At 37.7% G+C, this 26,633-nt stretch overlaps 3 protein-coding genes across 4 annotated transcripts in view; 1 reads left to right on the top strand and 2 right to left on the bottom strand.

Annotated features, from left to right (window-relative positions):
* prorp (protein only RNase P catalytic subunit) overlaps positions 1-1,039 on the bottom strand; it is a 33,482-nt gene extending 32,443 nt beyond the window's left edge. Inside the window, exons 1-2 of the mRNA XM_062041676.1 lie at positions 284-1,039; positions 25-163 (exon numbers count right to left, since the gene is read on the bottom strand). Of these exons, the coding sequence (XP_061897660.1) occupies positions 25-163; positions 284-704 (560 nt within the window). The 5' untranslated portion in view covers positions 705-1,039. The remainder of the gene's footprint in view (positions 1-24; positions 164-283) is intronic.
* A 182-nt stretch (positions 1,040-1,221) lies between these two features.
* On the top strand, positions 1,222-19,007 carry ppp2r3c (protein phosphatase 2, regulatory subunit B'', gamma). The gene is made up of 13 exons (XM_062041678.1): positions 1,222-1,656; positions 1,752-1,876; positions 2,125-2,229; positions 2,339-2,448; positions 4,236-4,333; positions 4,530-4,600; positions 4,690-4,822; positions 7,553-7,608; positions 7,888-7,963; positions 10,941-11,077; positions 11,505-11,642; positions 12,672-12,731; positions 15,312-19,007. The coding sequence occupies exons 1-13, from the start codon at positions 1,590-1,592 to the stop codon at positions 15,504-15,506; spliced, it is 1,371 nt and encodes a 456-aa protein (XP_061897662.1). The 5' UTR covers positions 1,222-1,589; the 3' UTR covers positions 15,507-19,007.
* fam177a1 (family with sequence similarity 177 member A1) lies at positions 16,973-26,629 on the bottom strand. 2 transcript variants are annotated; one of them, XM_062041682.1, is made up of 5 exons: positions 26,400-26,629; positions 20,538-20,723; positions 20,244-20,310; positions 18,335-18,432; positions 16,973-18,266 (listed from the first exon to the last, which is right to left on the bottom strand). In XM_062041682.1, exons 1-5 carry the CDS (start codon positions 26,466-26,468, stop codon positions 18,048-18,050), a joined length of 639 nt encoding a protein of 212 aa, XP_061897666.1. In that variant the 5' UTR covers positions 26,469-26,629; the 3' UTR covers positions 16,973-18,047. The 2 variants fall into 2 exon arrangements, with proteins under 2 accessions (XP_061897666.1, XP_061897665.1); XM_062041681.1 differs by having other exon boundaries at positions 16,973-18,269; positions 26,400-26,622.
* Positions 26,630-26,633: the final 4 nt, after the last annotated feature.

A 26,633-nucleotide genomic window follows, 5' to 3' on the forward strand; every position in this document is an offset into this window, starting at 1 on the left:
ATTTGCAAAATAATGTTGTCTTACTTTGCAATACCCAACTCTGGCCTGTTGTGCAGCAATGAAGATAACATCTGAATTTCGAATTGTGCTGAACTTCCCAGAGACTCCTTTAGTTTCTTCCACTCCTCAACAGACAGTGGCTTATCGGGAGGTGGCAGCTTTCCTGTCAAAAATCATGCCATTAGTCACAAAGATTTCTAATGTTGTTATCTAGGTCAAACTGTATTAGTACAGTATAGTCCAGTTGTAATGTAATATAGCAGTCACTTGTAATTGTACCAACCTTCTCCCCTGGTCAACCTCCTTGCAAGGTCATCAGGACGATGATCTTCCCCTGAGGAGGAATCTGCCTTCCTCTTCAGCATCTCTGTGGTCTTCTTTGCCGTTCCAGCAGAAAACACAGATTTTGGGATGAAAGCCTTTTGTATTCTTGGAGTACAGTTCTTTCCTCTTCCATCTGTGACTCTGTCCCATAATTCTTGTGTCCTCTGCCTCGAGGTGCTTTTTTTCAGTCCACCCTGCACATAGGTCTGTCCAGTGTTGACGTTGCTTGGTTGTCTCAATCCAGGGCTGGAGTTAAAGCCCCGGTAGCACTGAAGAAGTTTGGCATAAGGCAACACAAGGGAAACTGGAGATCCTTGATTAATGAAAGGTAAAGCGGTCCTCAGGCACTTTTTTAGCTGCAATATGACAGTGGACCCCATTGCACAAGTCACACCTCTGTAATTCTCTTAATCGATAATGCAAATTAGTTATTCTCATTAAAAGAGCAATAATTACAATATTTCAATGTAGTAGTGTAAACACATTGGAGCGATACCAACCCCCACATTATCTCACCTAATTCAGCAGATACCTTACTTTTTATGGCCTGGAAATTGGTCGTGTAGTATACATTAGTCGCCAAATTGCACTGAACTAAATTAATTGGTAAGCTTTTCCTCGTCTTTTGTAAAAAAAAAAAAAAAGTAACTTACATTCGCACCGGAAATGCTACGGCAACTCCACTGGGAAAAACTCTCTGCTAAGGATGTGACGTCACGTGAAACGTGCGCCTGTACCGTTTATATATTTATATTTCTTTAATCGCATTACAAGAAACTACCATTTAGTTGTAATATGTTATTATCACAAGTAATCATATTTCATTATTAATTTATAATGTATGGAAAGTTTAAATTGTTGTAATTAATTGCGTCACCGATGGCATTATGGCATACTATACAATCGTAAAATGGCGGCCGAACTCCGCAGGTGCAGAAATTCGACTATTCTGTTTACCAACTGGGACAGTTAAACATAATTTAAAAATATTATATACGATTTAAAACGAGATCAGTTATAGTTTTGTTTGATTTTTTTATGTTTTGCAAAATATACTGTACTTACATGTCGATATGTTTCATTTCCTCACTTTATTTTGTAATATTTTCAACTTAACCGGAAGCACTTTGGAAAGCAGTTCTTCCCTGCTCATATCCACTCACGTTCAAGTACGGCGTTTATCTCAATGCCGCTATCTTACTAGTGTTAGTAAGAATATTGTCAAAACAATGCTGATGTAATTTTATAATCGTTTGGAAGTAAGTATGGCCAATGAATGCCGTATTGACTGGTCGAATGCGTTAAAAAGGAGGTTAGCAAACGCGAACAGAGGTAAGTGATCATGCTAGTTTATCCTTATGCTAGCAGGCTTTTCTAAAGTAAAACCAGTCCGTTTAATTTTACTGAAGTATTATATTGTTGTCTAGATGAGAGGAGCGAAGAAGAAAAGAAAGCCGAAGAAATGCAGTTATTTACCAAATATTACTCTGAATGGAAGGGTGGTGGCCACAACAATAAGTCATACGAGAGCATTCCTCGATTCTACTTCAAGGTACTGACACACTGAACACTAAAGTCATTGACAGTCATATGTTATACTCAGCCATTTTTGAGGCAAATTGATTTTTGTACCATCAATAACTACCAAGTGACTTTTAACTTTACATTGTGTTTAGAAATTTGACTTAGTTCCTGGCATACCTTGAATAATTAAGATATTGTCTCTTTGTTATGACAGTGTTGCTACTTTAAGTACATGTGAAATGTGCACTCTATTAAGAGTCTGATACTTTTTAACAGCTACCAACAGAAGAGGAAGTTTTACTCCAGAAGCTGAGAGAAGAATCCAGAGTTGTCTTTCTGCAGAGGAAAAGCAGCGAGCTGCTAGATAATGAGGAACTTCAGGTAGTGCACGCACACATTGCTCTTTATAAAGGTCGGTCAGAGGACTAATAATTCATGTATATTTTCTGCCTACCTGGTCTTACGCTTTACGGTGTCTACTTCTCCGTAGAATCTGTGGTTTCTACTTAAGAACCAGGTGCCTCCGGAGAATAGTGAAGAGGCTATGATCAGCTATGAAGACTTCCTGCAGGTGGGCGACATGGCTGGGCCCAAGTGCAAGTAAGTTGAAGAAGCAGCTTTGGATTTGTCTCTGCAAACACCCTATAAATCAAATAGAATGTGTGTTTTTGCACCTCATTTGATCTGCTCATTAAAGCGAAATAACTGTTGTTATTTACTCACCTAGAAGTACCAAGAGCAATTATTACATTTCTTGAAGTATTAAATTTCACTTCTCGTAGCATAATTTGCGATGAGGTTCTTGTATGTGTATGGTTCCATCAATACTGTACTACAGTTACTCAAACAGTTAAAAAAAAATGCCTGCATCTTCACCTTTATTCAGATTCAGAGAAATGTTTTTCTTGACCTATTCACAACCCTTCTACAAAACATATTGAAAATTAAATGTTTTGAGCTGGATCTTTTTACTCTTTGCTCGTGAAGTTTTTACTAAAGATATGTTTTTTCAAGTCCAAAACCAATTATTATTAGTCAAGGAAACAGACAACCGATATTTCGAGCTGATATTCATTTGCAGTAGAATTTTTTTAAACACGAATACTATGCGTCAGTAAACCGTGATCCGCACAAGTCTTTACGTAGTTTTTTTAACATTACAAGGTTTTATGCGGCGCTAATGTTGTGGTTAATTTAGCACTCAAAACACCAGGGGATTTTACAAACACCTTTATTATGTTTGTCTAATGCTGCGGGTCAGAAGAGCATCAACATTTGCATTTCAAATTATGGGAAATCTCCAGGGAAAATTGGTAAAAATATGGGATTTCACTACATACACAATACCTCGCCATTTACACAATTTTATAGAAATTTATGGATTTTATACATTGTAAGGTTTCCTTGAAAGGAAACCTTATTGCGAACATTTAAATAAAAACAATTCGGGGCTCCTTCACATAACTTATAGTTGAGACATTTGTCAAGCTGGCTGACATAATTTCTTCCTGAGTTTAACAGAAAGTATGATATTGTGTGAGCTGCTGCTTGCTTGTCTCCTATTTGTTACTATATTTACACAGTGTTTGGATTTTAGGCAGAGATTTCTGTCATCTTCATGTCCATCCATCTCTGTCACGTTGTTATTTGATTGAATCACGGAAATTGAAACCTTGACACACCTTTAATTAGCCCACACTCTTGAGTGTTGCGGACAAAGGCTTGTCAAGTGACTCGATTGTGCCGTAGCAAAAACAAACAAAACGGGACCGGGAAGACGCCAAGAAAGATAGACACAAACTGGATGACAGATATCCAGAAGAGACGTACTCTAGGCGACCAGCCCTGCAGGGGGGAGGTAAAGGAGCTGGGGGCGGGGCGTGGCTGCGTAAGCGCTATGGTTAAAACAGTTAGGGAGACCGGAGAAGAATTCTAACAAGAACTCAAATAAATGCCCTGTCAGATATCAGAACTTATTTTGGGGGGGAATTACTGACAATGAGAGTTTTTTTTATTCTTAAATTATTTATTTTTTTTAAAAGGGAGTTTTCTCATGCAGAGCAAAATGACTGGTGCTTGAGCTGTGGTTATTACTATCTACTTCACCAATTATTATTTTCTTAATACTAAATACTGGTATCACATGTGTATATATTGTATCTGCAGATGTAGTTTTGTTGTAGTTGTAAAAAAGAAAAGCCAATGACTGATAGAAAAGGCCAATACCGATATATGTCAAAATGCCAAATTTTGGCACCAATAATCAGTGGATCTGTGCTGTTTAGTTTTTCATTCCCCAAAAATGTCAACAATAAAGTGCTTACAATGTTTGTAGTATATGTATAGTATGCACAGAAAAGTTATAATTTATTCAAATTTTTCATCAGAAACCTATTCACTGCCAGAGTATATGCCAAGCTGCTCCACAACGACCCTTACGGCAGGATCTCTATCATGCAGTTCTTTAACTACGTCATGAGGAAAGGTTTGTTTTTACTGATGTCATATGTTATGATTGATAATGAATATATCTATTTGACAGGTACAAAAACAATGCAAGGCAATTTCATAAGTAATATTTTTTTAAATATATGTGTAAACTCTATTTCATTAGTTTATTCATATCAGGAAACAAAATGTCATATATTTACGGTCACTGGATTTTTTTTGTGTATGTCCAGTGTGGCTGCATCAGACCCGGATAGGCCTGAGTCTGTATGATGTTGCGGGACAGGGCTACCTCCGAGAGTCTGTAAGTGTTGTATCCATTGTATTTGTATTGTGATAAGAGCAGGTGATTGCCTCTAAAATATTAAAATGGCTGATTATTGTTCCCTGCAGGATCTAGAGAACTACATTTTGGAGTTAATCCCCACGCTGCCTCAGCTGGACGGACTAGATAAGCCCTTTTACTCTTTCTACGTCTGCACTGCAGTTCGCAAGTTTTTCTTCTTCCTTGACCCACTTCGGACAGGTGAGACTCAATCCTGCTTTAAAGGGGAACTGTACTTTTTTGGAATTTTGCATATAATTCACAATCCTTATGTGAAACTAGACGACGGATATATTTAAAAAAAAAATAAATGCATGTTAACTCTTAAAAGGGGACTACACTCTTTTGGAATTTTTCCTACCATTCACAACCCTAGTGTAAGACAAGAACACATATGTTTTTCTTTTTTTTTAACGCATTCTAAATTGTAAATGAATGCGATAAAAAGTCTGCTTACAATGGCGCCTATGGGAGTCGCTCTATTCTGCCAACAAAGCCCTTAAAAAAACATCCAACCCCTTCCATTAAGGTTTTACATACATGATGTAAGTATGGTACATATGTCATGTAGTAATGGGCACATTTATAACAATATTTAATATTTATGTATTTAGCTAATTTTAAGCATACGCGGCGCATAAATTTAACGCTCACTTTTTTTTTCAACAACATCACTGGTTACTAGGGATGTCCCGATCCAGGTTTTTGCACTTCCGATCCGATACGATGTTGTTTTTGCACTTCCGTTCCGATACCGATACTGGCCTTATCTGAGCATGTATTAAAGTTTAAAGTCATTTAATAATAATAATACCTGGGATTTATATAGCACTTTTTTAAGTACCCAAAGTCGCTTTTACATATTAAAAACCCATCATTCATTCACACCCGGTGGTGGTAAGCTACTTTCGTAGCCACAGCTGCCCTGGGGTAGACTGACGGAAGCGTGGCTGCCAATTTGCGCCCACGGCCCCTCCGACCACCACCTATCATTCATTCAACATTCATTCACCGGTGTGAGCGGCACCGGGGGCAAGGGTGAAGTGTCCCGCCCAAGGACACAACGGCATGGTAAGAGGCGGGGAGCGAACCTGCAACCCTCAGGTTTCTGACACGGGCGCTCTACCCACTACGCCACTACTTAGTTGTCAGATTCATGTTGAAAAGGGTTTTAGTACTCTTGATAACAACTAGCCAGCTGAATTAGGTGAGTTTGAATAATACACAATGGATATGTTGACGTGCGGAGTTTCAAGCACGCTTCATTCTCTAGCAGGGGACTTTTCAAATGATGCTACATATTAGCAGTAATACTACTTTTTATAGCAACGCTTTTGCCCCACACTTGACAAATTACGGTTGTCTGTTCGACATATTCCCACTTGAAGCCAAACCACCGCCAGATGATGGACCCCTGCTGTTTTTTGGGGGAATTAATGAATTCTTACTTCATTATTACCGCTCACACGGCTACGCTAGCATCACAGCTAACGTTAGCAATGCTGCTACCTCTCTGCTCCGCGAGGGCGTATACGTATGTGACGTATGACGTGACAGTATGTGACGTATGTAGAAGGTGCGCTTGTCTGTTTGTGAGAAGCAGACACAAGAAATAATGGGAAGAGCCTGTCGTGTAATGCCAGCAGCTGTGAGAACGTATACTCGAATATCACGATATAGTCATTTTCTATATCGCACAGAGACAGCTGACATTTTTACCGGTAACTTTTAATTCACATGGCCGTCTTAACGGTTAGGACACAGACCTGTGTATGTGTTGCAGGTGTGCTGGAAAATGTTTAACAGAAATTAGGGAGCAGCAGAAAAGTGGAATGTATTATTTAAATCGGTGCGTTGGAAAACACGGACCGGATTTTTTTTAAAAACTGGATCTGGATTGGCATTTTCCCATGCTTTGCCGATACGCATTTTTTGACAAATATCGGCGGCTGATCCGATCCAAATATCGGATCGGGACATCCCTAGTAGTCACTGCAGACTTCATGAGAGCCAACAAACATAATAAAACATCGCTTACTGTACAATGTCTGCTGTCATTAGGATGTCGCCAGACAGAATCTTGTTATAGTCCCGTTTAGGTGAAGAATGGCTCATAATCTTTGCGGAGAAACGGAACCAAGCGTTTTTTCGTGTGCTTCCGGCCTTTTCCAGGTCTAAATTGGCTGTTAAAGTGTATCAACATTTCAAATTTCATCCTCGTCCATTTACTATCAAGGTGAGAGGCATGATTTATGATGTACAATAAACTTCCACAAGCAGGGAAGCGAGGAAGCAGGTTGATTGATTGATTGATTGATTGATTGGAGCTTTTATTAGTAGATTGCACAGTACAGTAAACATTCCGTACAATTGACCACTAAATGGTAACATCCGATAAGTTTTTCAACTTGTTTAAGTCGGGGTCCACGTAAATCAATTCATGGTAACCATATGGTTACCACTCGATGATGTAAATATAGGCACACACGTTAGTGATCACGGTGATCAGTGCTTATAATAACAATATCACTAATACTTGGTTAACATTCAAGTCACGCAATGTAAATAAAATAAAATAAATAAATAAATAAAATGTGGAATTAGTGTATCTGTCAAGCTTTCAAATAACATAACATATGTTTTTTTTTTGCTCTGAAAGGAGAAAAAGAAAATAACAAATCTTTACTGACCTTTGGAAGTTGCTGCAGCATCACATCATTTTAAGAAACCTATGAAGATGATGCACAATTTTTATTTTTAGTTGAAGAATTCTCATTATCCTTGTTTGAAAAGCTACATTTGTTGTGTGTTAAGATTTCAAAATGTCTAACTCAAAGTGGGGGTTCATATTAAATTACCAAATAATGTCTGACTATAAAGTGACAGCAAAAACTTATATTTTCTCTATTCAAGGCCTCTTTTCTTTTTCAGGAAAGATTAAAATCCAAGACATCTTGGCCTGCAGTTTTCTCGATGATTTATTAGAGGTACATTGTCTTGCTTTGTTTCAGATCTAATTGATGTATTTTCTATGCAACTGTGCTTGTATCGACCAGCTAAGTTGTCGAAAATTCACCCCTTTGAAATGAAGTTGACCCATGGCCTAATTGCAATATTAAACTTACTGTTGACTGAAGTTACTCTTTTCTTTCCACAGCCTTTTTATTCATTAATTTTTTTACATTATAAATTATTTCAAGTACTGTATATAACTATTTGTTAATATTTAATTTATGTTGCACTTTAATTTCCTTCTGTCTTCCTAGTTAAGAGATGATGAGTTGTCTAAAGAGAGTCAGGATTCCAACTGGTTTTCAGCACCTTCAGCTCTCCGAATGTATGGTGAGTCATTATATCTTGGTCAAATATTCACATCAAACAGTCCTCTGGAATTAATTATCTAATTCAGGTGTTAAACCTTTTTATGGACATTAGTTCTATTTTTATATATACAGTGGAACCTCGAATTACAAACTTAAGTGGTCCTTGAACATGGTTAGTAAATCGAAAAGTTTGTAAAGTGAAGCATAGTTCCCCATTAGAAACAATATAAACAGTCCGTTTTTTAGTAAAATAACGCACACTTTCATTACACTATAATGTGTACATCAAATAAACATAACAAGAGGGTAAATGAGCAACAATCTCTTTATTTTGAAAACAACACAACAACAATGGCAAGCTTAACTGTCAAGGCACATGCACACAAACAAAAGTACCCTTCGGTGCTCCCAAAAATGTTAACCATGTTGCTACAAATAAAAAAATGAATACTTTTTACCCTGTTCTCTGTAAATTTTTGCGGCATACAATAGATAAGAAGAGACAAATGCAGAAAGACACGAGGCGGAGAAGGGAGGGTACCCAGAGAAAGGATGGGGCAGAGAGGAGGGCAGTGTGTTACTGCTCGGAAGTGCCCAACAGTTCCATCCTTCTTTCCAGGCGTTTTTTTTAGTAGATATTTTGGACCTATATTGAATAAGCAAAATAGACAAAACTTGGTGAATGGCGGGAAAAGAAACACACTCTGAAGCACTGAGAAATGACGACCAAGTAATGGACTGTGTGAACAGGATGTGATGTAAAAGGCTCCGCCTATCCAAAATGGCTGAGCCATGTGTGTACTTTCCTGCAAAGAAAGTGATGTCCCCAAAATGGCTGGGCCCGAAGGATTCCAGCGGCACACAAAATGAATGAATGAATGAATGAAGCACCTGCACACAGAGGCATATTTGGCACCATTTAAATGTTGGTAAATTTAGAAATTTGCAAAAACGGGGGTTCGTAAATCAAGGTTATACTTGGCTCTTCCTATCCGATGTTGATATTCATTCATTATTTTTATTTATTTATACATTTACTTCAGGCAATGACATTAAAAAAAAAGTACAAGATAGACAATACATAATAATATTAATTAATATAATGCAAACGGTAATGTACAGTATGTAAGCATGATGATCCAGTATTGCCTGAAAGGGAGTGAGAAGGAGATCATTTATTTAAACCAACTCTCAGGTCTCCATTCAGTGATTAATACATTGAGCTTCACTGTTACTACAAATGTTGTATCATGGTGGCATTACCACAGGTAACAATAATTATTACACTGTAACAATAATTTGTATCAACATTGTAGTAACAATGAACAATACCAACAACGTTAATGGACAAAATACCAACAATGGTAATAGACAACATAGCAATAATGGTAAGGAAACATTGAGCACATGTTAACACTTTGAGACAGAGTACAACAGCAGGTCAAATTAAAGACCCTCATCGCTATATTTGAACCAGACCCGATGTTTGTATAATAGTTTAAATCAATTAATTGTTTGCCATTGCTTGTGTTGTAGGTCCAGTTTGTTCCAGAGTTTTACTGCGCATACAGACACACAAAAACGTTTATGAGAGGTTTGAGCTCTCGGCAATGAGAAATATTCAAAGCCTCTCAAGTTATGAGCACTCGTGTTATAAAAAAAACGTTGTAAATTAGTGGTGCAATATAAGCATAAAACAAGTATCGGCTTGATTCTAAAATCTCCAACATAAATGCTCCGGACAAGCAATCCTGTTTACTTGTGCAAAGCTCGACTGCCAATTAACAGCTAAATCCCCTCTAATAAGCAGGGAAGTTAAGTCATTTGCAAAAAGGTAAACATGGTAAGCTAAGGGCTACAGGAGCTAGCAGCTACACAACAGCTATGCACAAAAGTGCACACTTGCTTGAACAATACTTCAGTATTAAATATATCGTTATAGTCAACATTATAGTTGCATATTAATTACAGATACAAAGTCTTCAAGGCAGAAGCGTATTAGTATGTGTCATGAGCTTACAGGGGAACATCACTTTTATTGGGAATTTTGCCTATCGTTCGCAATCATTATGAAAGACATGACGACGGATGAATTTTTTTGTGCATTATAACTTTTTAAAAAACTTTAAAATGAGTCAGTTTACAGCAGAGCCAATGGGAGGTTGTCTATTTCACCCATAAAATTCAATAAATAACCATTCAAAAACCGCCAACAATACTCCATTTACATTTTGTGATTTGAATATCAACCAAGTATTAGTGATATTATTATTATAAGCGCTAACGCAGACATAAACTATTTATATCGGCACTGTGATCACAAGCCTGTGTACAATTTCGACATGATCGCGGCAGGCGTTTGGTTCTTTAGTGTCTTTATAGGCGGAATAGAGTGGCTCCCATAAGCTCTATTGTAAGCAGACTTAGATCACATTTATTTAATATTTAAAATGCAAATAAAAAATAACATCCATTGCCTATCTCCCATAATGACTGTGAACAATAGGCAAAATTTCAAAAAAGTGCAGTTCCCCTTTAACTTAATGAATTATTGTGGCCACTCGGTGTCACTAAAAACAATTACCGCTGCACATTAACTCAAAGACAGCCTAAATCCATTCCAGACAGTTATTGATGAATAAATTAGTATGTATCATACCAACCATTGTTCTCTGTTTCAATCAATCAGTCAATCAATATCTGTTCAAGTTATTTCACTACAAAATAATAAATGTATGTATGATTTGTATCTGATTAATATCGTTATCAGCCAATTCTTAAAGCTCCAATATTGGTATTGGAAGTGAGAAAAAGATCGGGACACCCTTATCCTAACACTGTTCTGAAAAGATAGCAATTGGTAAAGTTTATGCATACATTCAGAAATAAGCTTTAGAAACCAGCACCTTTTATCTTCTAGTGTTAACTCAGCTCTGTAAACTTAGTAGCCTGATAAATTTGCTTTTTTTTTTTTTTTTACATTCTTTGTACAACAGGCCAGTACCTCAGCCTTGATAAGGACCACAACGGCATGTTAAGCAAGGAAGAGCTGTCTCGCTATGGCACAGCCACGCTTACCTCAGTCTTCCTGGACCGAGTGTTTCAAGAGTGCCTAACTTACGACGGAGAAATGGTACAATTTTTTTTATTACACATTAGATTTAAAGATTAGTTCAACTTGGTTCGGTGCCTTACTGGTGGTCTTATCAAATGAAAGCCAGTTATCAATGAATACCACTTTTTGGCCTCACTCTGTGATGGTACAGTACATCAAATATGGAGCTAGCCTTACTTTTCTGTCAGTTGAATCTTCCATTCGACAACAGCAATAGACAAGGAAGGGCAGGAAATACACCCAAATACATTTTTGTCAGCATTTTGTAATAACCAGCTAAAAAATAAATAACTCTTAAGCGTTCCACTTTTTTAATTGAACCACTGAAATAAATGAATGTGTTAAATATATTCTAATTTATTGAGATGTGCCTGTATATATTCATCATATTACTGTTTCAAAAGTCAATAGGATTTAATTCTGTATTTGCTTTTCTCTTTTCCAGGATTATAAAACATATTTAGACTTTGTGTTGGCCTTGGAAAACAAGAAGGAGCCAGCAGCATTACAGTATATATTTAAACTTCTGGACATTGACAATAAAGGACACCTCAACGTCTTTTCCCTCAACTACTTCTTCAGGGTAACACACATTCAAACAAAACAAATATTTATTTTGTTAGTAATTAGAGTGTTTGTTTTCTTCTGTCGTGTATTTGTCCGATGTCCAAGGACATGTACATAATCTTTCAAACACAAAATGAAACCAACACCCTTAAGTTTTGTTGTTAAACAAGGTTTAAAAACATGAACTAATGTCTCACATTTCTTATGACACAAACCAAAACGTTTAGAGAACTACTATATTTAGTGCAGCTGCCACTTGACATTTGTCTTCCGCACTGTCAAATACTTGTCTTAAAAATGTAGTACTATTATTACCAAAAACACTCATCTATACCATAGACTGTTTCCCCCCCTGCCTTCTGGAAAATGATATTGCAGCCTGATGTGTAAAACTGTAAGGGTCCGTGACAGTTTTTATCTAACTGCAATTAGACTGCTGAACCCACAACAAAACACGCTACATAGTGCAATGTTGGACATACACCACAAAAGACGCTACAAAGTGCAATGTTGAACTTATACCATAAAACACGCTACAAAGTACAATGTTGGACTTACACCACAAAACGCGCTACAAAGTACAATGTTGGACTTGCACCACAAAACAGGCTACATAGTGAAATGTTGGACTTAACATGTGTGCGATGAGCTGAATTGATCTCATCCTGTTTTTTATCGCTGTTTTTAGTATCGTGTTATTACTGGTTTTATTATGCTTTAATACTAATGAAATACATTTCAATACACGTGCAGTAAGCTGAGTGCAATTACATTATCTTATTTTTAGCATTCCCAGCTATTTGAAAACCTTTTTAAATATTTTAAAACTGTTGAGTTTCTTAATGGTGTTTTTATCTATTTCCTTTTATTGTAGCGTGAAAATACAACATCATTTTTTTCTGCAATATATCAGTGTAAATGTTTGAATGCCATAATAAATCTAAATGTAGATCATCATCTGCTCTCATTGTATCTTTTTGCAAAACGTAGTGCACATGTAATATTATTTTAACAATATTAATTCCTGACTACTTTTTGTTGCCAGGCCATTCAGGACCAGATGAAAGTGCACTGTCAAGTCCCTGTCTCCTTCCAGGATGTCAAGGTGAACTCAATCCCCTACATTTAGCTCATGCAAAGAGCCCATTGCAAAATTATGGAATCACCAGTCTAGGGCTGCACTATTAATTGACATCGAATCGACATCAAGGTTTTAATTAGTGCAGAGTTTAGTGTTTTTCTCCGCCGTTACCGGCATTTCAGTGACAGACATGTTCGGCAGTTAGAATTGTTGAGCCTTGGGTTTCTTTGTCTCTCGCTTCAAACAGAGAGAAAGAGGTCTCACTCTGCGCATCGCACACAGCACCTGAGCGTGTTTATTTAACAGTACAATTAACTGGACGCAGTTAGCCCTCTTCAGTCATTCACAATCTCTGTCTCAGAGGGTGAAGAGTGAGACTGCCCGCTTCACACACACACAGGAAGCATGAACAGAGAGTCTCGCGACTCACTAGTGAGAAATTCCTCAAAGTAGCAAAAACTAAGGGGGGGGGGGGGGGGTAATTATGATTGCAAAGCCAAATGTCCCGTTTTGGTAATATTTCAGCTTGAAAATGGATGGGCAGTATGAGCTGCCCATCCATACAATTTTAATATAAAAATATTAAAATCGCAAGTGCAATTTTGTAGAGAAAAATTGCAATTAGGTTTTAACTAATAGGCTCCAGCCCTACACCAGTCTGAAAAACTGTTCATTCAGTTGTTTAATTTTGTTGAAAAAAAGCAGATAACAGACATGACACAAAACTTTAGTATTTTCAAATGACAACTTTCTGGTTTTAAGAAACACTAAAAAAATAAACAATAAATTGTTGTAACAGTTTTATTTTTAGATCAACCTTTTTGAAAAAAGTTATTGAATCACTCGATTCTGAGAAAAAAATATAGAATCATGAATCACAAAACCTACAACCCACCTCTAGTACTTTGTTGTACCACGTCTGGCTTTTATAATAGCGAACAGTCTCATAATTTTTTCTCCAACTTTGTCTGATTGCTGTTGCCAGATAAGCTTTGCAGGTTGGGGTCTTGCCATGGACCATTTTCTTGGATTTCCACCACAGATTTTAAATTGAATTGCAATCTAAATTATTTGCAAGCAATGACATGACATATGTATCTTTCTCAAATGAAAGATTTTACAGTTTTTTCTCTATGGCAGGAAATATAATCATCTTAAAAAATGATGAAATTATCTCCAATCATCCTTTCGATTGATGAAATTAGAAAAGTTTCTAACATTTTCATGTAAACTAGTGCATTTATTGAAGATGTAATGACAGCCATCTCCACAGTGCCATTACCTGACATGCAGCCCCTTGGGAAATTTGCATGGTTTCTTCAGGCAGTCGTCTTCATGAATCTCATTGGAAAGGCACCAAACAAAAGTTCCAGCGTTATCAGTTTGCCCACTGTGGATATGCAATTCACCACTGAAATATGACTTTCAAACAGTCATCTATAGTCCACGGTTGCTTTTCCTTAGCCCATTGTACCCTTGTTTATGTCTGTTTAGGTGTTAAAAAACGGTGTTTGTTTAGCTTTTCTGTATTCCAATCCCATTTTCTTTAGGCGCTTTCTTACAGTTCGGTCACAGGCGGTGACTCCTGTTTCCGCCCATTTGTTCTTCCTTTTGTTTTGCTGTGCATTTTCTGTTTTCAAGACATATTGCTTTACATTTTCTGTCTTGGCTCTTTGATGATTTCCTTGGTCTACCAGTATAGTTTCCTTTTACAAGAATCAGAATCAGAAGAGTTTTTATTGCCATTGTTTGAGAACGGGTTCACAAACTAGGAATTTTACTTGGCAAAATCGTGCAACATAAAACACATATAACACAGACTAGTATAACGTGAGCTGTAACTGAACTATCAGATCTTGTTATTAAAAGTTATACAACTTTTACATGTTGTTTGTACTTGGTCCAAATTTTAGACACAGCTGACTGTGAACAATCAACATCTTTTGCAGCATTGCGTGATGATTTACCTTGTTGAAGAAAATTGATAATCGTCCTTTGTTTCAATTGACATCTCTCGTGTTGGAGCCATGATTCATGCCAATCCACCTGGTGCAACAGCTCTCTAAGGTGTACACACACTTTTTTTAACTGCAGACTAGTGGACATGTTTACTCTGATGCTGGTGTTTGCTTCGGAAATGAAAATTTACAGGCTGATACCATAATATTTTCCTAAAAATTGAGTGAGTCCATAATGTTTTACTCTGCTTGATCTAAAAATTAAACTGTTACTGACTACAACAATTTAAATTATTGATTAATTTTAGTTTTCTAAGGGCATTCAGTCGATCGCAACTGAACTGTTTGGTTTTTCTTAGAAGACTTTTCGCCTTTAAGACACACCAAACAGTCCTGTTGTGATCGATTGAATGCCCTGAGGATACAATGACCTGGATGAATGAAAACATCCATAGACATTTATTTTAGTGTTTCTTAAAGCCAGAAAGTTGCCATTTGAAATGACTATAGATTTGTGTCATGTCTGTTATCTGCTTTTTTCCTACAAAATTAAACTGAATGAACCTTATCCAAGTCGGTTGATTCCCTCATTTTTTGTCAGGTTGTATTTGCATTTTTGACTAAATGTACAACATCTGTCTCCTAGGATGAAATCTTTGACATGGTGAAGCCCAAAGACCCCTATAAGATCACACTCCAAGACTTGGTGAACAGTGGCCAGGGCGACACTGTTGCCAGCATCTTAATTGACCTCAATGGCTTCTGGACTTACGAGAACAGAGAGATGCCGGTCGCCAACGACAGCGACAGCAGCAACGCAGGCAGCATAGATGACTCCTAAACAAAGTGGACCGAGGGGCATTTCTGGTTTACACTCCTTAACGATGCTTTGCACCGTGGTCAATATTTGTGTTCCTATTTGTATTCTTCCTTTATGCTGTTCAGAACTACTTTTTTAAATTTTCTTAAATACTGTAAATATTAATGTCCAAATAATAAGCTCCATCATCAAAACCTTGAAGTTTGAATTAAGTTAAGGTTTTCTGGTTATATGAGATCTAGTGTTTAGGCACAATTACAAGTATCAACAGTTAAGGCTTGTTGGCACATTGTATTATGGATTGAAACTATTGAGTTGACAATATTTAAATACTTATGGCACTCATTCTGTCCTAAAAACTCATATTTCCAATGAAATTCATGTTCAGGGGCAGCACGGTGAAACAGGGCTTAGTGCGTGTGCCTCACAATACGAAGGTCCTGGGTTCGATCCTGGGCTCGGGATCTTTCTGTGTGGAGTTTGCATGTTCTCCCCGTGACTGCGTGGGTTCCCTCCGGGTACTCCGGCTTCCTCCCTCATCCAAAGACATGCACCTGGGGATAGGTTGATTTGGTAACACTAAATTGGCCCTAGTGTGTAAATGTGAGTGTGAATGTTGTCTATCTGTGTTGGCCCTGCGATGAGGTGGCAACTTGTCCGGGGTGTACCCCGCATTCCGCCCGAATGCAGCTGAGATAGGCTCCAGCAACCCCGAACGGGACAAGCGGTAGAAAATGGATGGATTCATGTTCAGTCCTAGTAAAGACAAACGATACATCAGATACCATATACAAAACGGTGTCTTTATAATGTAGGAGAATTTTGAGACACCTTATAATGTAACACAGTGGAATTGCGTGCTTCTTTTTACTCAGGAAATCAGGTTAAATATTAATTCAATATGATTGAGACATTTGGTGTGTTGTTTTGCAGACGTCTTAGGCCATCTCCCTTTAACGCCGGTGAGGACCTTATATCATGTGACATTTTTACTTTATTTTTTTTTACTAATGTTTTTAAATATTTAATAAAATATTCATTTGCTCTCATGTTTTCTGTAGACCGTTCAGGCAACAAACTTGTTGGGCTTACATATTTGACTAAAAGTATATTCCATTTGTGACTGTAATAGCTTAAAGACACTGAATTTAACCAAGTATGATGTCTATTTGCATGGTGTGCGTGAATGGATTGATCGATGCGTAATGGTACAAAGTGGAACATTTAATAATCTTTGATTTACTGAAGGCATTAGGGTTACCCACCAGTTGCTGTCAAGTTTTCAGTCTTTACTTTCTCACTGTCAGGGAGAAAGGAGTGTCTGCATGCCTTTCTCAGTTTTATGATTATTAAACTTTTTTCATGAGATTTAGGGCAACAAGAAGAGGAAGATCTCATGAGGAATTCCGACTGTTACTGACTTTCACACATTTACATTACCACCCTCACTGAAAAAAAATGGATATCCAGGAAAGAACACTTCAAAATCTGGAAAAGAAAAAAACTTTTATTAAATTAGTATAAAATGACAAAATTCATAAATATGGCCTTCATCAGACTTGAATGCCTGGAGAATCCTCTTTAAGTATATTTACGTATTGCATACAGTATAATAAAAATGATCAGAATATCATCTGAAACCAGTCTGGTATAAGGTCATTATATGGGAGAAGCTGCACAAGAATTGAAGATCTCATATGAATGGCAGGTGGAGACCAAAAGTGAGCAGAATACAACTCCTGGAAATTTTGGGAAAAAACAGACTTGACACAAATCTATAGTCATTTCAAATAGCAACTTTCTGGCTTAAAAAAAACACTCCAATAAATCAAGAAAATACATTTTGGTAGTTACACGTTTCATCTTTAGATGAATGAGAGTGAAAAAAAATGGGGAGTCACTCAATTTTAAGGAAATATTTATGTAATCACCCTTTAAATTTTCATTTCCTAAACCGACACCTGAATCAGATTCAATAAGTTCATTAGTCTGCAGTTAAAAATGAGTGTTCACACTTAAGAGAGCTGTTGCACCAGGTAGATTGAAATGAACCAGTACTAGTGTTTTTTGTTTGTTTGTCATGATTCCACAATTATTTTCTCAGAATTGAGTGATGACATATTTTTTTTATTTGCTTGATCTAAAAATGAAATGTACTGACTACCACAATTTGTTTTCTTGAAGCCAGAACTTTGCCATTGAAAATGACAATAGTTTTTGTCATGTCATTGAATGGTATAATTATGACAGCAAAAACAAGACTGAATGGCTAAAATGTCAATAATAGTAAAGTCATTCAAGGGCTCAATAAATGAAAACTAGTTAGACATTTACCTTGGATATCATACTGTAGGTCAAGATGCATACTAATATTCATAAATAGTGATAAATACTGTATATAAAAAGGGTCAGATCCAGACAGGTATAAGATACAGTATGTATTTTAACAAAATAGAAGCATAGAAAAATATTATTATTAAACTTTACAAGTAAGTATATTAAGCGTTCATTCCAGTTACTAGAAATCTGTGATTTTGTTATAGGTTTTATGTCAGTGGGTTCTCAGGATGGGAGAGGACAAGGCACTGTGTTGTTGTTGGGAGCATTTAGAGGCACTTCAGGCTCGTGCTCAAAGGAGACGTTTACAAAAGTAGTGCATGGTACAGGCTGTTCAAAAGCGGGAGGAGGAGCACAATCGTGCTTGTCGCTCTTTTTCTGCTGCTGCCCTGCAAACTGAAGCTCCGCCTCATCAGCCAGACGGTTCTCCTCCTCTTCTTCTTCCTCCTGCAGGATGACAACAGTCCATTAAATGACTCAACGGAATAAGATTGATATAATAATATACCTACCTCCTTTTTCATACGGTAGTACTCATCAATAGCGTACTGGTACTTTGGAGAAGTAATGCCAAACAGAGAAGCAAGTCTTTCTCCCATGTAGTCACACACTGCAGGACAAACAGTTACACAATTAGATAGATAGTACTTTACAGATTCCTTCAGGAATTTTAAATTCAAGCAGCAGTGTACAGAATTGAGATATAATTTAAAAAGTAAATAATGGGGGTAAAAATGGAAATAAAATAGAAAATATTACTATAAAACTAAAAAGCAACAATAAGAATACAAATATAACAGTAAAAATAAGAATATAACAAGAGAAACTAGGCAGTAGTGACCATGTTATGAAAATGTATTGCACTGTTTTTTGTTGCAGTTTATTTCAGTATTGTTATTTTTTTGCATCCCCTGTCATCCTAGTACCCCCCCTTCCCCCCAGAGGAGTTGTACAGTCTGATGGTGTGTGGGACATTTATCATAGGCGTGACTGCATTTATTTTGGCCTCTCCAGTGTTGTTTACCATACATATTCGCGGTGGCCCACCACAGATAAATCTGGAACTATCATTTTTAAGATTTGATGCTATCTGCTTGCTCACAAACACATAATATGTGGTGGCTTGTACAGCCCTTTGAGACACTTGTGATTTAGGGCTATATAAATAAACATTGATTGATTGATTGATTGAATATGGCTTGAGTGGCTTGAAGTTACAATTACGGACAGTAGATGGCATCATTATTCTGTAAAGTCAGAGGCACAGGTGCTTTTTCTGGTTCAATATTGTCTATTACTCACAACCCTAATGTACTACAAGAACACATATGTCTATTTTTTTTATGCATTCTAATTTTTATTATACGGCAAGTACAAGGTGGCTAACAATGCAGCTAATGGGAGTAATCTATTGCGCCCATAAAGCCCCCTAAAAAACATCCAAAAACCACCAACAATAATATATTTACATGTTGTGACCTGAATATTAACCAAGTATTAGCGATATTATAAGCGCTAACGCTGAGGAACTACTTTTTGCAGGGCCATGATCACAGAGGTAACAATCTTATGCAGTTATTGACATGTTGAGCCGGTAAGCTGCTGCATCGCCTCGCAGTTGGTGAAAGTTAATTCTAGATTATAAATCATGCTTCTCACTTGCATAGTAGAAGGTTTTGTGGCCATAAATCGAGAAGTTGGTCAACTTTCACGTTGAAATTAGACCTGCAGATCGCGAGAAAGGCACAAAAAGACACTTGTTTGCGGTCACGTTTTTTTTTTTTTTTTTTTTACCTGCGTGTGAATTAAGAATAATATGACAGGAAGATATGAACATCCAATCAGCCAGCATCTCAGGGAGTGCAGACAGTATGCAGTGAGTGATTGTTTTATTATGTTTGTAGATTGTATTTCTTGTGTGTTTCTTGTTTAGCATTTAGCAATACTGCTACTTGCTGGATCTGCTTATCACTCAGCTTCTAAAATTTGTAGCTCAAAACTTGTAGATCATCATCCTCAAAAATATAAGGTTCAGGATTATCATTTGTCCCAATAGTGATCGTTGTTGGCTTTCATGAAGCCTGCCATGATTTATAATACCGGTAGTTGTTGTTGAAGGAAACAGTGAAAGATATGATGCATCTGTGAAATTAATGCCAAAATATGTAAACATGTTATTATGAATGTGTCCGTCACTACATTACATATTTACTTACAGTGTGTATATAACACGTTGATGGAATTTTGTGGATGTTTTTTAAGAGCGCTGTACAGGCAGAGTAAAACGAATCCCATTACCTTCATTGTTTATTTAGGACTTGGGATGCAGAAAAAAGGAAAAACGTGTGCTTGTCTCACATAAGGATTGTGAATGATAAACAAAAAAAAGTCCCCTTTAGGCCCATTTTGGCAGTGTGTTACCTGAGATAGTAGAGGTGGTCATTCTCCACAGGTGGAACCAAAAGTATGGTCCCCAGGTCAGTTTAGACTAGAACACAAATAAGGGAGACACACTTAGAATAGATAGGTTAAAAATCTACAGTAAAGCCAATTTTCCCTATTTAACAAGATGACTAGTACAGGTTAATATAAGTACATAATATACACCCAGTTTAGACCTTGAAAGAAGGATGTACTTTGATAAGTTACTTGCAGGTCTCATAAGATGATTATGGATTTGTTTCGTAACGGTGAATTTTTTTTATGTGACCTCACCGTATCCACAGTAACAACCTCTTTCTTCACGGGCTCTTCCTCTTCCTCCTCATCAGTACTGTACTCCTCCATGGTCTCACCACTTGCGAAGTAGATAGTCCTGCGGGGAACCTTGATCTTCCCCTGCCTCTCCACTGAGTCACCCATCTCCACTCTCTCAAAGCCTGTGGCCTCCTCAACTGGACTCTGACAACAAAGACATGCATACAAACCCATAATAAAGTATAGCAAATATACATACAGTGGTACTTCAACTTAAGAGGGCCCCCACTTAAGAGTGTTTTAAGATACGTTGTTTTTCAGCTGACTGGTGTGCTTTAAGTTGCAAGCTAAATTTGAGTTACAAGCATTCCTGCCATTAGTTGGCGCTCCAAATGTCACAGTGAACCCCGTAGAAACCACCCAAAACATATGGGGGCTCGTGTATTAAGCGTGCGTACGCACAAAAACCTGGCATATGCACTTTTTTATGGCAAAGTTGACATTTAACAAGAGAACTGAACATGGAAATGTTCATGGCTGGTGTAGGCACATTTCTACATACTGTAGGTCAGGGGTGCCCATTACGCCGATCGCGAGCTACCGGTCGATCGCAGAGGCTGTCAGTCGATCGCCAGCCAGGTAATAAAAAAAATAGACCTAAAATTTTGCAATCATCAATCTTCTCTGATGTCACTTTCATCACTTGATTGACATAAACGGGACCCGAGGATCTTGTGAGATGATGCTGCCTGCTCATTATTAAGAAAAAAGCGGCTGGCAGAAAGGCGAGGAACACTTTTTATTTTAACAGACTCTCGCGGCGTACCTGCTGTGAAAAACCCTAAAGACAGACCGCACAGTTGCTGTCTTCACAGTAAAAGTGCTGCTCCATTCTGCCTGCACTAACAAAATAAGAGTCTCAGAAAGCTAGCGCACACAAGCTAGCAAGCTTTGGAGTTTGCAGTCAAAAGTATTTATTGTAAAGTGTATAAAAACGAATATGAAAGTTGGACAAATAAGATGCCAAAAACCAACCACTTTCATGTGGTATTGGATGGAGAGAACTTTTTTTCCTCCTCAATTCGAAAATGTGGACGTAATCAGCACTACTGTGAATCCAAGGGCATTAAACACATTAGGCTTTTCTTGTTGCACTCAAAGAACAATTTTCAAGTTTCCATATTAAATAATGCCTGCCCTAATCAAGGATGAGATTAGAATATAATAAAAAGCTTTATTGACATTATATTAAATGCTGGTATGTATTTTTTATATGTATATGAGGTAAATCACCTCGTCATTTGAAAAGTAGCTCGCCTGCTGAAAAAGTGTGGGCACACCTGCTGTAGATACTTTGGCGACACACAGAAGTAGTTGTTAAGACTTTGCTAACGTTTGATTTCTATCCATCCATCTATTTTCTACCGCTTGTCCCTCTCGGGGTTGCTGCTGGAGCCCATCTCAGCTGCCTTCGGGCGGAAGGCGGGGTACACCCTTGACAAGTCGCCACCTCATCGCAGGGCCAACACAGTTTGACAGACAACATGTCTTTGGAGGTGGGAGGAAGGCGGAGTACCCGGAGGGAACCCACGCAGTCACGGGGAGAACATGCAAACTCCACACAGAACCCATGACCTTCGTATTGTGAGGCGCACGCACTAACCTCTGTTCCACCGTGCTTTGATTTCGACAATGTAAAAGATAAAGACAAGGACACATAATTCCATTTTTTGCCAATGCATTTAATGCTTCATATTCATATTAATATTGTGAGGATGTCTATTAATGTATCCAGGCGAACATTTTGCCACCTATTGCTGTCACAATGTGTTTGTGTGACTCCAGCACAGCTTGGCTAGTCGGGCTGACAGTTGCAGAAGCCGGTGGTTGCAGCACATTAATAGCACCGGAGAAAGTGGAGGAATGTCCCGACTTTGGGTCACGTGGCTGCTACAGCAAGTAGCTCTTCTGTGTCGTAATAATAAATTGAGTAATTAAACAAGAGCCAAAGTCTTTCATATCCTTTTTTATATGTTGGCATGTTTACATTTAAAAGATTTCAAACCAAATAATTACAGCACTCGAATTTTACTGCGGCACTTGCTGCGACTGCCCTCGCCATTTGCCGTAATGCCCCAAAAATTGACCAACTTTTGCGGCAGGAACATGCCGTGACCGTCCTTGACTTTTTACTTGTTAATGGACAAGGGATGTAATATTAAACGGTATAATGATAATTTGCGATAATTCCTGACGCTTAGTAACACTGTTGAATTGTTTTAATGACCAAAAAAACGTCATTTATTAATGCATTTTCGGCAACATGAAGTCAGGCGCATGCGCATTAGTGTCGTTTGGCTGGATAATCATGGCGGACCAACCATACCGACTTTGCTGCGGAAATTTCCCCTCCGAGCAAACAGAGCCAAGCGCTTGGTTTAACGTCATTTTCCCCTCGCTTCCCACCGTGCGTTTAAGAGCGCACTGCTGTGTTTAGATGGAGACAGGTGTGGACAATATTGGAGACAGACGCACTTGTCTCCACACTAAAAGTATACAGCGAAGGAGAAAACTGTTTGATGTTTTGCAGCAGGCAATGTGTCGTGAACGTTGTCACAACTTGTTTATAAAGTCTACTTTGTTTACTGGGATGTTCACTCTTCCTTTATTTAACTGCAAACTATATCAGTGTTCAAATAACATCAATACTACCTATAATGTTTTGTCATCTCATCAAATTGAACAAATGCGGTGAAGATTGTTTATTCGATGTGAGAATGATCACTCCAGGGGGTTTTTTTGTTGGCCAAACTGTTGTACTGAAACACTAGGGAGGCGTTGTAGAAGAACAAACCTTGTTTATTAGACTTCATCTTCATTAGCCAAACTGCTTTGTGTTTTATTTTGATATCAAAAAGTAAACACCAGGGTTTTTTTACATTAATTGTGTTTTTTTTTCATGTCACTTCAAAAATCATTCATGTGACATAATTTTGTTAATGTGTTATTGTGTATAGTTAATTCCTATATGACACATTTCTGCTCAAACTCATAATGGGTCTGTCCCGATTCATCATCTACATGATGTACATAACTTAAACAAAAACTCTATCAAAATGTAGACGAAAAGCTGACAAGTTGATGTTATTAGAGAATTAAAAAAACGAATATTTGTCTATAAATATATGGATAACGTTTATCTATAGTCTTTTTATTAGACACTACAAATTACATGATGGTATTTCGTTCACACCCCAACACTGCTTTACTTAACAATCAGTAATCATGATTTCAGTATTGATAACATTAATCTTAATTATTACTTTGGCCATAATTGGCAGCCCTAGATATCATACATGAACACACACACACACATATATATATATATATATACAGTCAAGAAAATAAGTATTTGAACACCCTGCTATTTTGCAAGTTCTCCCACTTAGAAATCATGGAGGGGTCTGAAATTTTCACGGTAGGTGCATGTCCACTGTATGAAAGATAACCTAAAAAAAAAATCCAGAAATCACAATATATGATTTTTTAACAATTTATTCGTGTGATACAGCTGAAAATAAGTATTTGAACACCTGTCTATCAGCTAGAATTCTGACCCTCAAAGACCTGATAGTCCGCCTTTAAAAGTCCTCCTCCACTCCACTGTATTATCCTGAATCAGATGCACTCGTGTGAGGTCGTTAGCTGCATAAAGACACCTGTCCACCCCATACAATCAGTAAGACCCAAACATTCAGCATGGCTAAGAGCAAAGAGCTGTCCAAAGACACCAGAGACAAAATTGTACAACTCCACAAGGATGGAAAGGGCTACGGAGAAATTGCCAAGCAGCTTGGTGAAAAAAGGTCCACTGTTGGAGCAATCATTAGAAAATGGAAGAAGCTAAACATGACGGTCAATCTCAATCGGAGTGGAGCCCCATGCAAGATATCACCTCGTGGGGTCTCAATGATGCTAAGAAAGGTGAGGAATCAGCCCAGGACTACACGGCAGGACTTGGTCAATGACCTGAAAAGAGCTGGGACCACTGTTTCCATGGTCACTGTTGGTAGTACACTAAGACGTCATGGTTTGAAATCATGCATGGCACGGAAGGTTCCCCTGCTTCAACCAGCACATGTTAAGGCCCGTCTTAAGTTTGCCAATGACCATTTAGATGATCCAGAGGAGTCATGGGAGAAAGTTTTGTGGACAGATGAGACCAAAATTGACCTTTTTGGTCATAATTCCACTATGCGTGTTTGGAGGAAGAAGAATGATGCGTACCATCCCAAGAACACCATCCCTACTGTGAAGCATGGGGGTGGTAGCATCATGCTTTGGGGGTGTTTATCTGCTCATGGGACAGGACGACTGTACTGTATTAAGGAGAGGATGACTGCAGCCATGTATTGTGAGATTTTGGCCAAAAACCTCCTTCCCTCAGTCAGATCATTGAAGATGAGTCGTGGCTGGATCTTCCAACATGACAATGACACAAAGCACACAGCCAGGAAAACCAAGAAGTGGCTTCGTAAGAACCATATCAAGGTTCTTGAGTGGCCTAACCAGTCCCCAGACCTAAATCCAATTGGAAATCTTTGGAGGGAGCTGATAGTCTGTGTCACTCAGCGACAGCCCAGAAACCTGACTGATCCACAGAAGATCTGTGTGGAGAAGTGGGCCAAAATCCCTCCTGCAGTCTGTGCAAACCTGGTGAAGAACTACAGGAAACGTTTGACCTCTGTTATTGCAAACAAAGGCTACTCTACCAAATATTAATGTTGGTGTTCAAATACTTATTTTCAGCTTTATCACACAAATAAATTGTTAAAAAATCATAGATTGTGATTTCTGTATTTTTCTTTTTAGGTTATCTCTCATACAGTGGACATGCACCTACCATGCACATTTCAGACCCTTCTATGATTTTTAAGTGGGAGAACTTGCAAAATAGCAGGGTGTTCAAATACTTATTTTCTTGACTGTATATATATATATATATATATATATATATATATATATATATATATATATATATATATATATATATATATATATATATATCCTGCCTTGAAAGAAAAATAATGGTTGCCTTGGTGTCCTTCTAACTTGCCTTGGTGCCCTAAAATATGAGCCCTCCTTTAAGGCAACACTTGCCTTGACCTTAAAAAGTAAAAATTAATTTTCCTATCAAACTCTAATGTAGCTGTGAGCAGGCTACTGTATGAACACATTTTGTTGTATATTACACACATTATATTTATCCTGGGGGTAATCAGTCACCCACATGTGCTCCTACCTCTTCTAAAATTGTATGCATCATTGCAGCAACTATCTTTTCAAACGGGGTGAGCATTACTTTATCTTCGGTACCCTCGCCTGTTTTGGCCACATCCATATATTGTTTGTGTGTAAGAAACCCTATAACATATACTTCTTCTTCACCTTCTTCCTGATAGTACCATTTATTTCGATTTGTTCTTTTTTTTTAATTATTGATTGAGACATTTATTAGTAGATTGCACAGTACAGTACATATTCCATAAAATTGACCACTAAATGGTAACACCCGAATACGTTTTTCAACTTGTTTAAGTCGGGGTCCACGTTAATCAATTCATTGACAGCCTTGCAAGTATGTCCATCTCGATATTTTACTATGAAATCGCGAAGTAAAACGAGGGAAGGGGACAAAAAACATAAACCAGACACAAGAAAAAACACAACTGACAGTTGTGTGGTATTGTAACTGCATTAACAAGAACAATAAACATTGCCAAGGCGACGTCACCGTGCTAACATAAGCTAGGAAAGTGAATGACTCAAAGTCAAAACAACGTTCACCAATTTACGATATGAAATGTTTCACAGACTTACCTTATCAGGTTCCATATTTTGTCCCAAGGAAACGTTAATATTGGTTAAATACAATGGTAAGTCTGCCATATCAACCACACTTGGCTCGTCTACATAATGTCGACGCTACTCTTGATCCTTTTGTAAAACTTCCCTAGTGTTCTGGTGATCGTTCTTCTTCTTAGTTCTTTTTCATTTTAGTTGTTGTCATTCAACCTCGAGTGTTCAATACCGCCATCTGTTGAACGCGAATAA

The sequence above is a fragment of the Entelurus aequoreus genome, linkage group LG03, assembly GCF_033978785.1.
Source record: "Entelurus aequoreus isolate RoL-2023_Sb linkage group LG03, RoL_Eaeq_v1.1, whole genome shotgun sequence".
Classification (NCBI taxonomy): Eukaryota; Metazoa; Chordata; class Actinopteri; order Syngnathiformes; family Syngnathidae; genus Entelurus; species Entelurus aequoreus.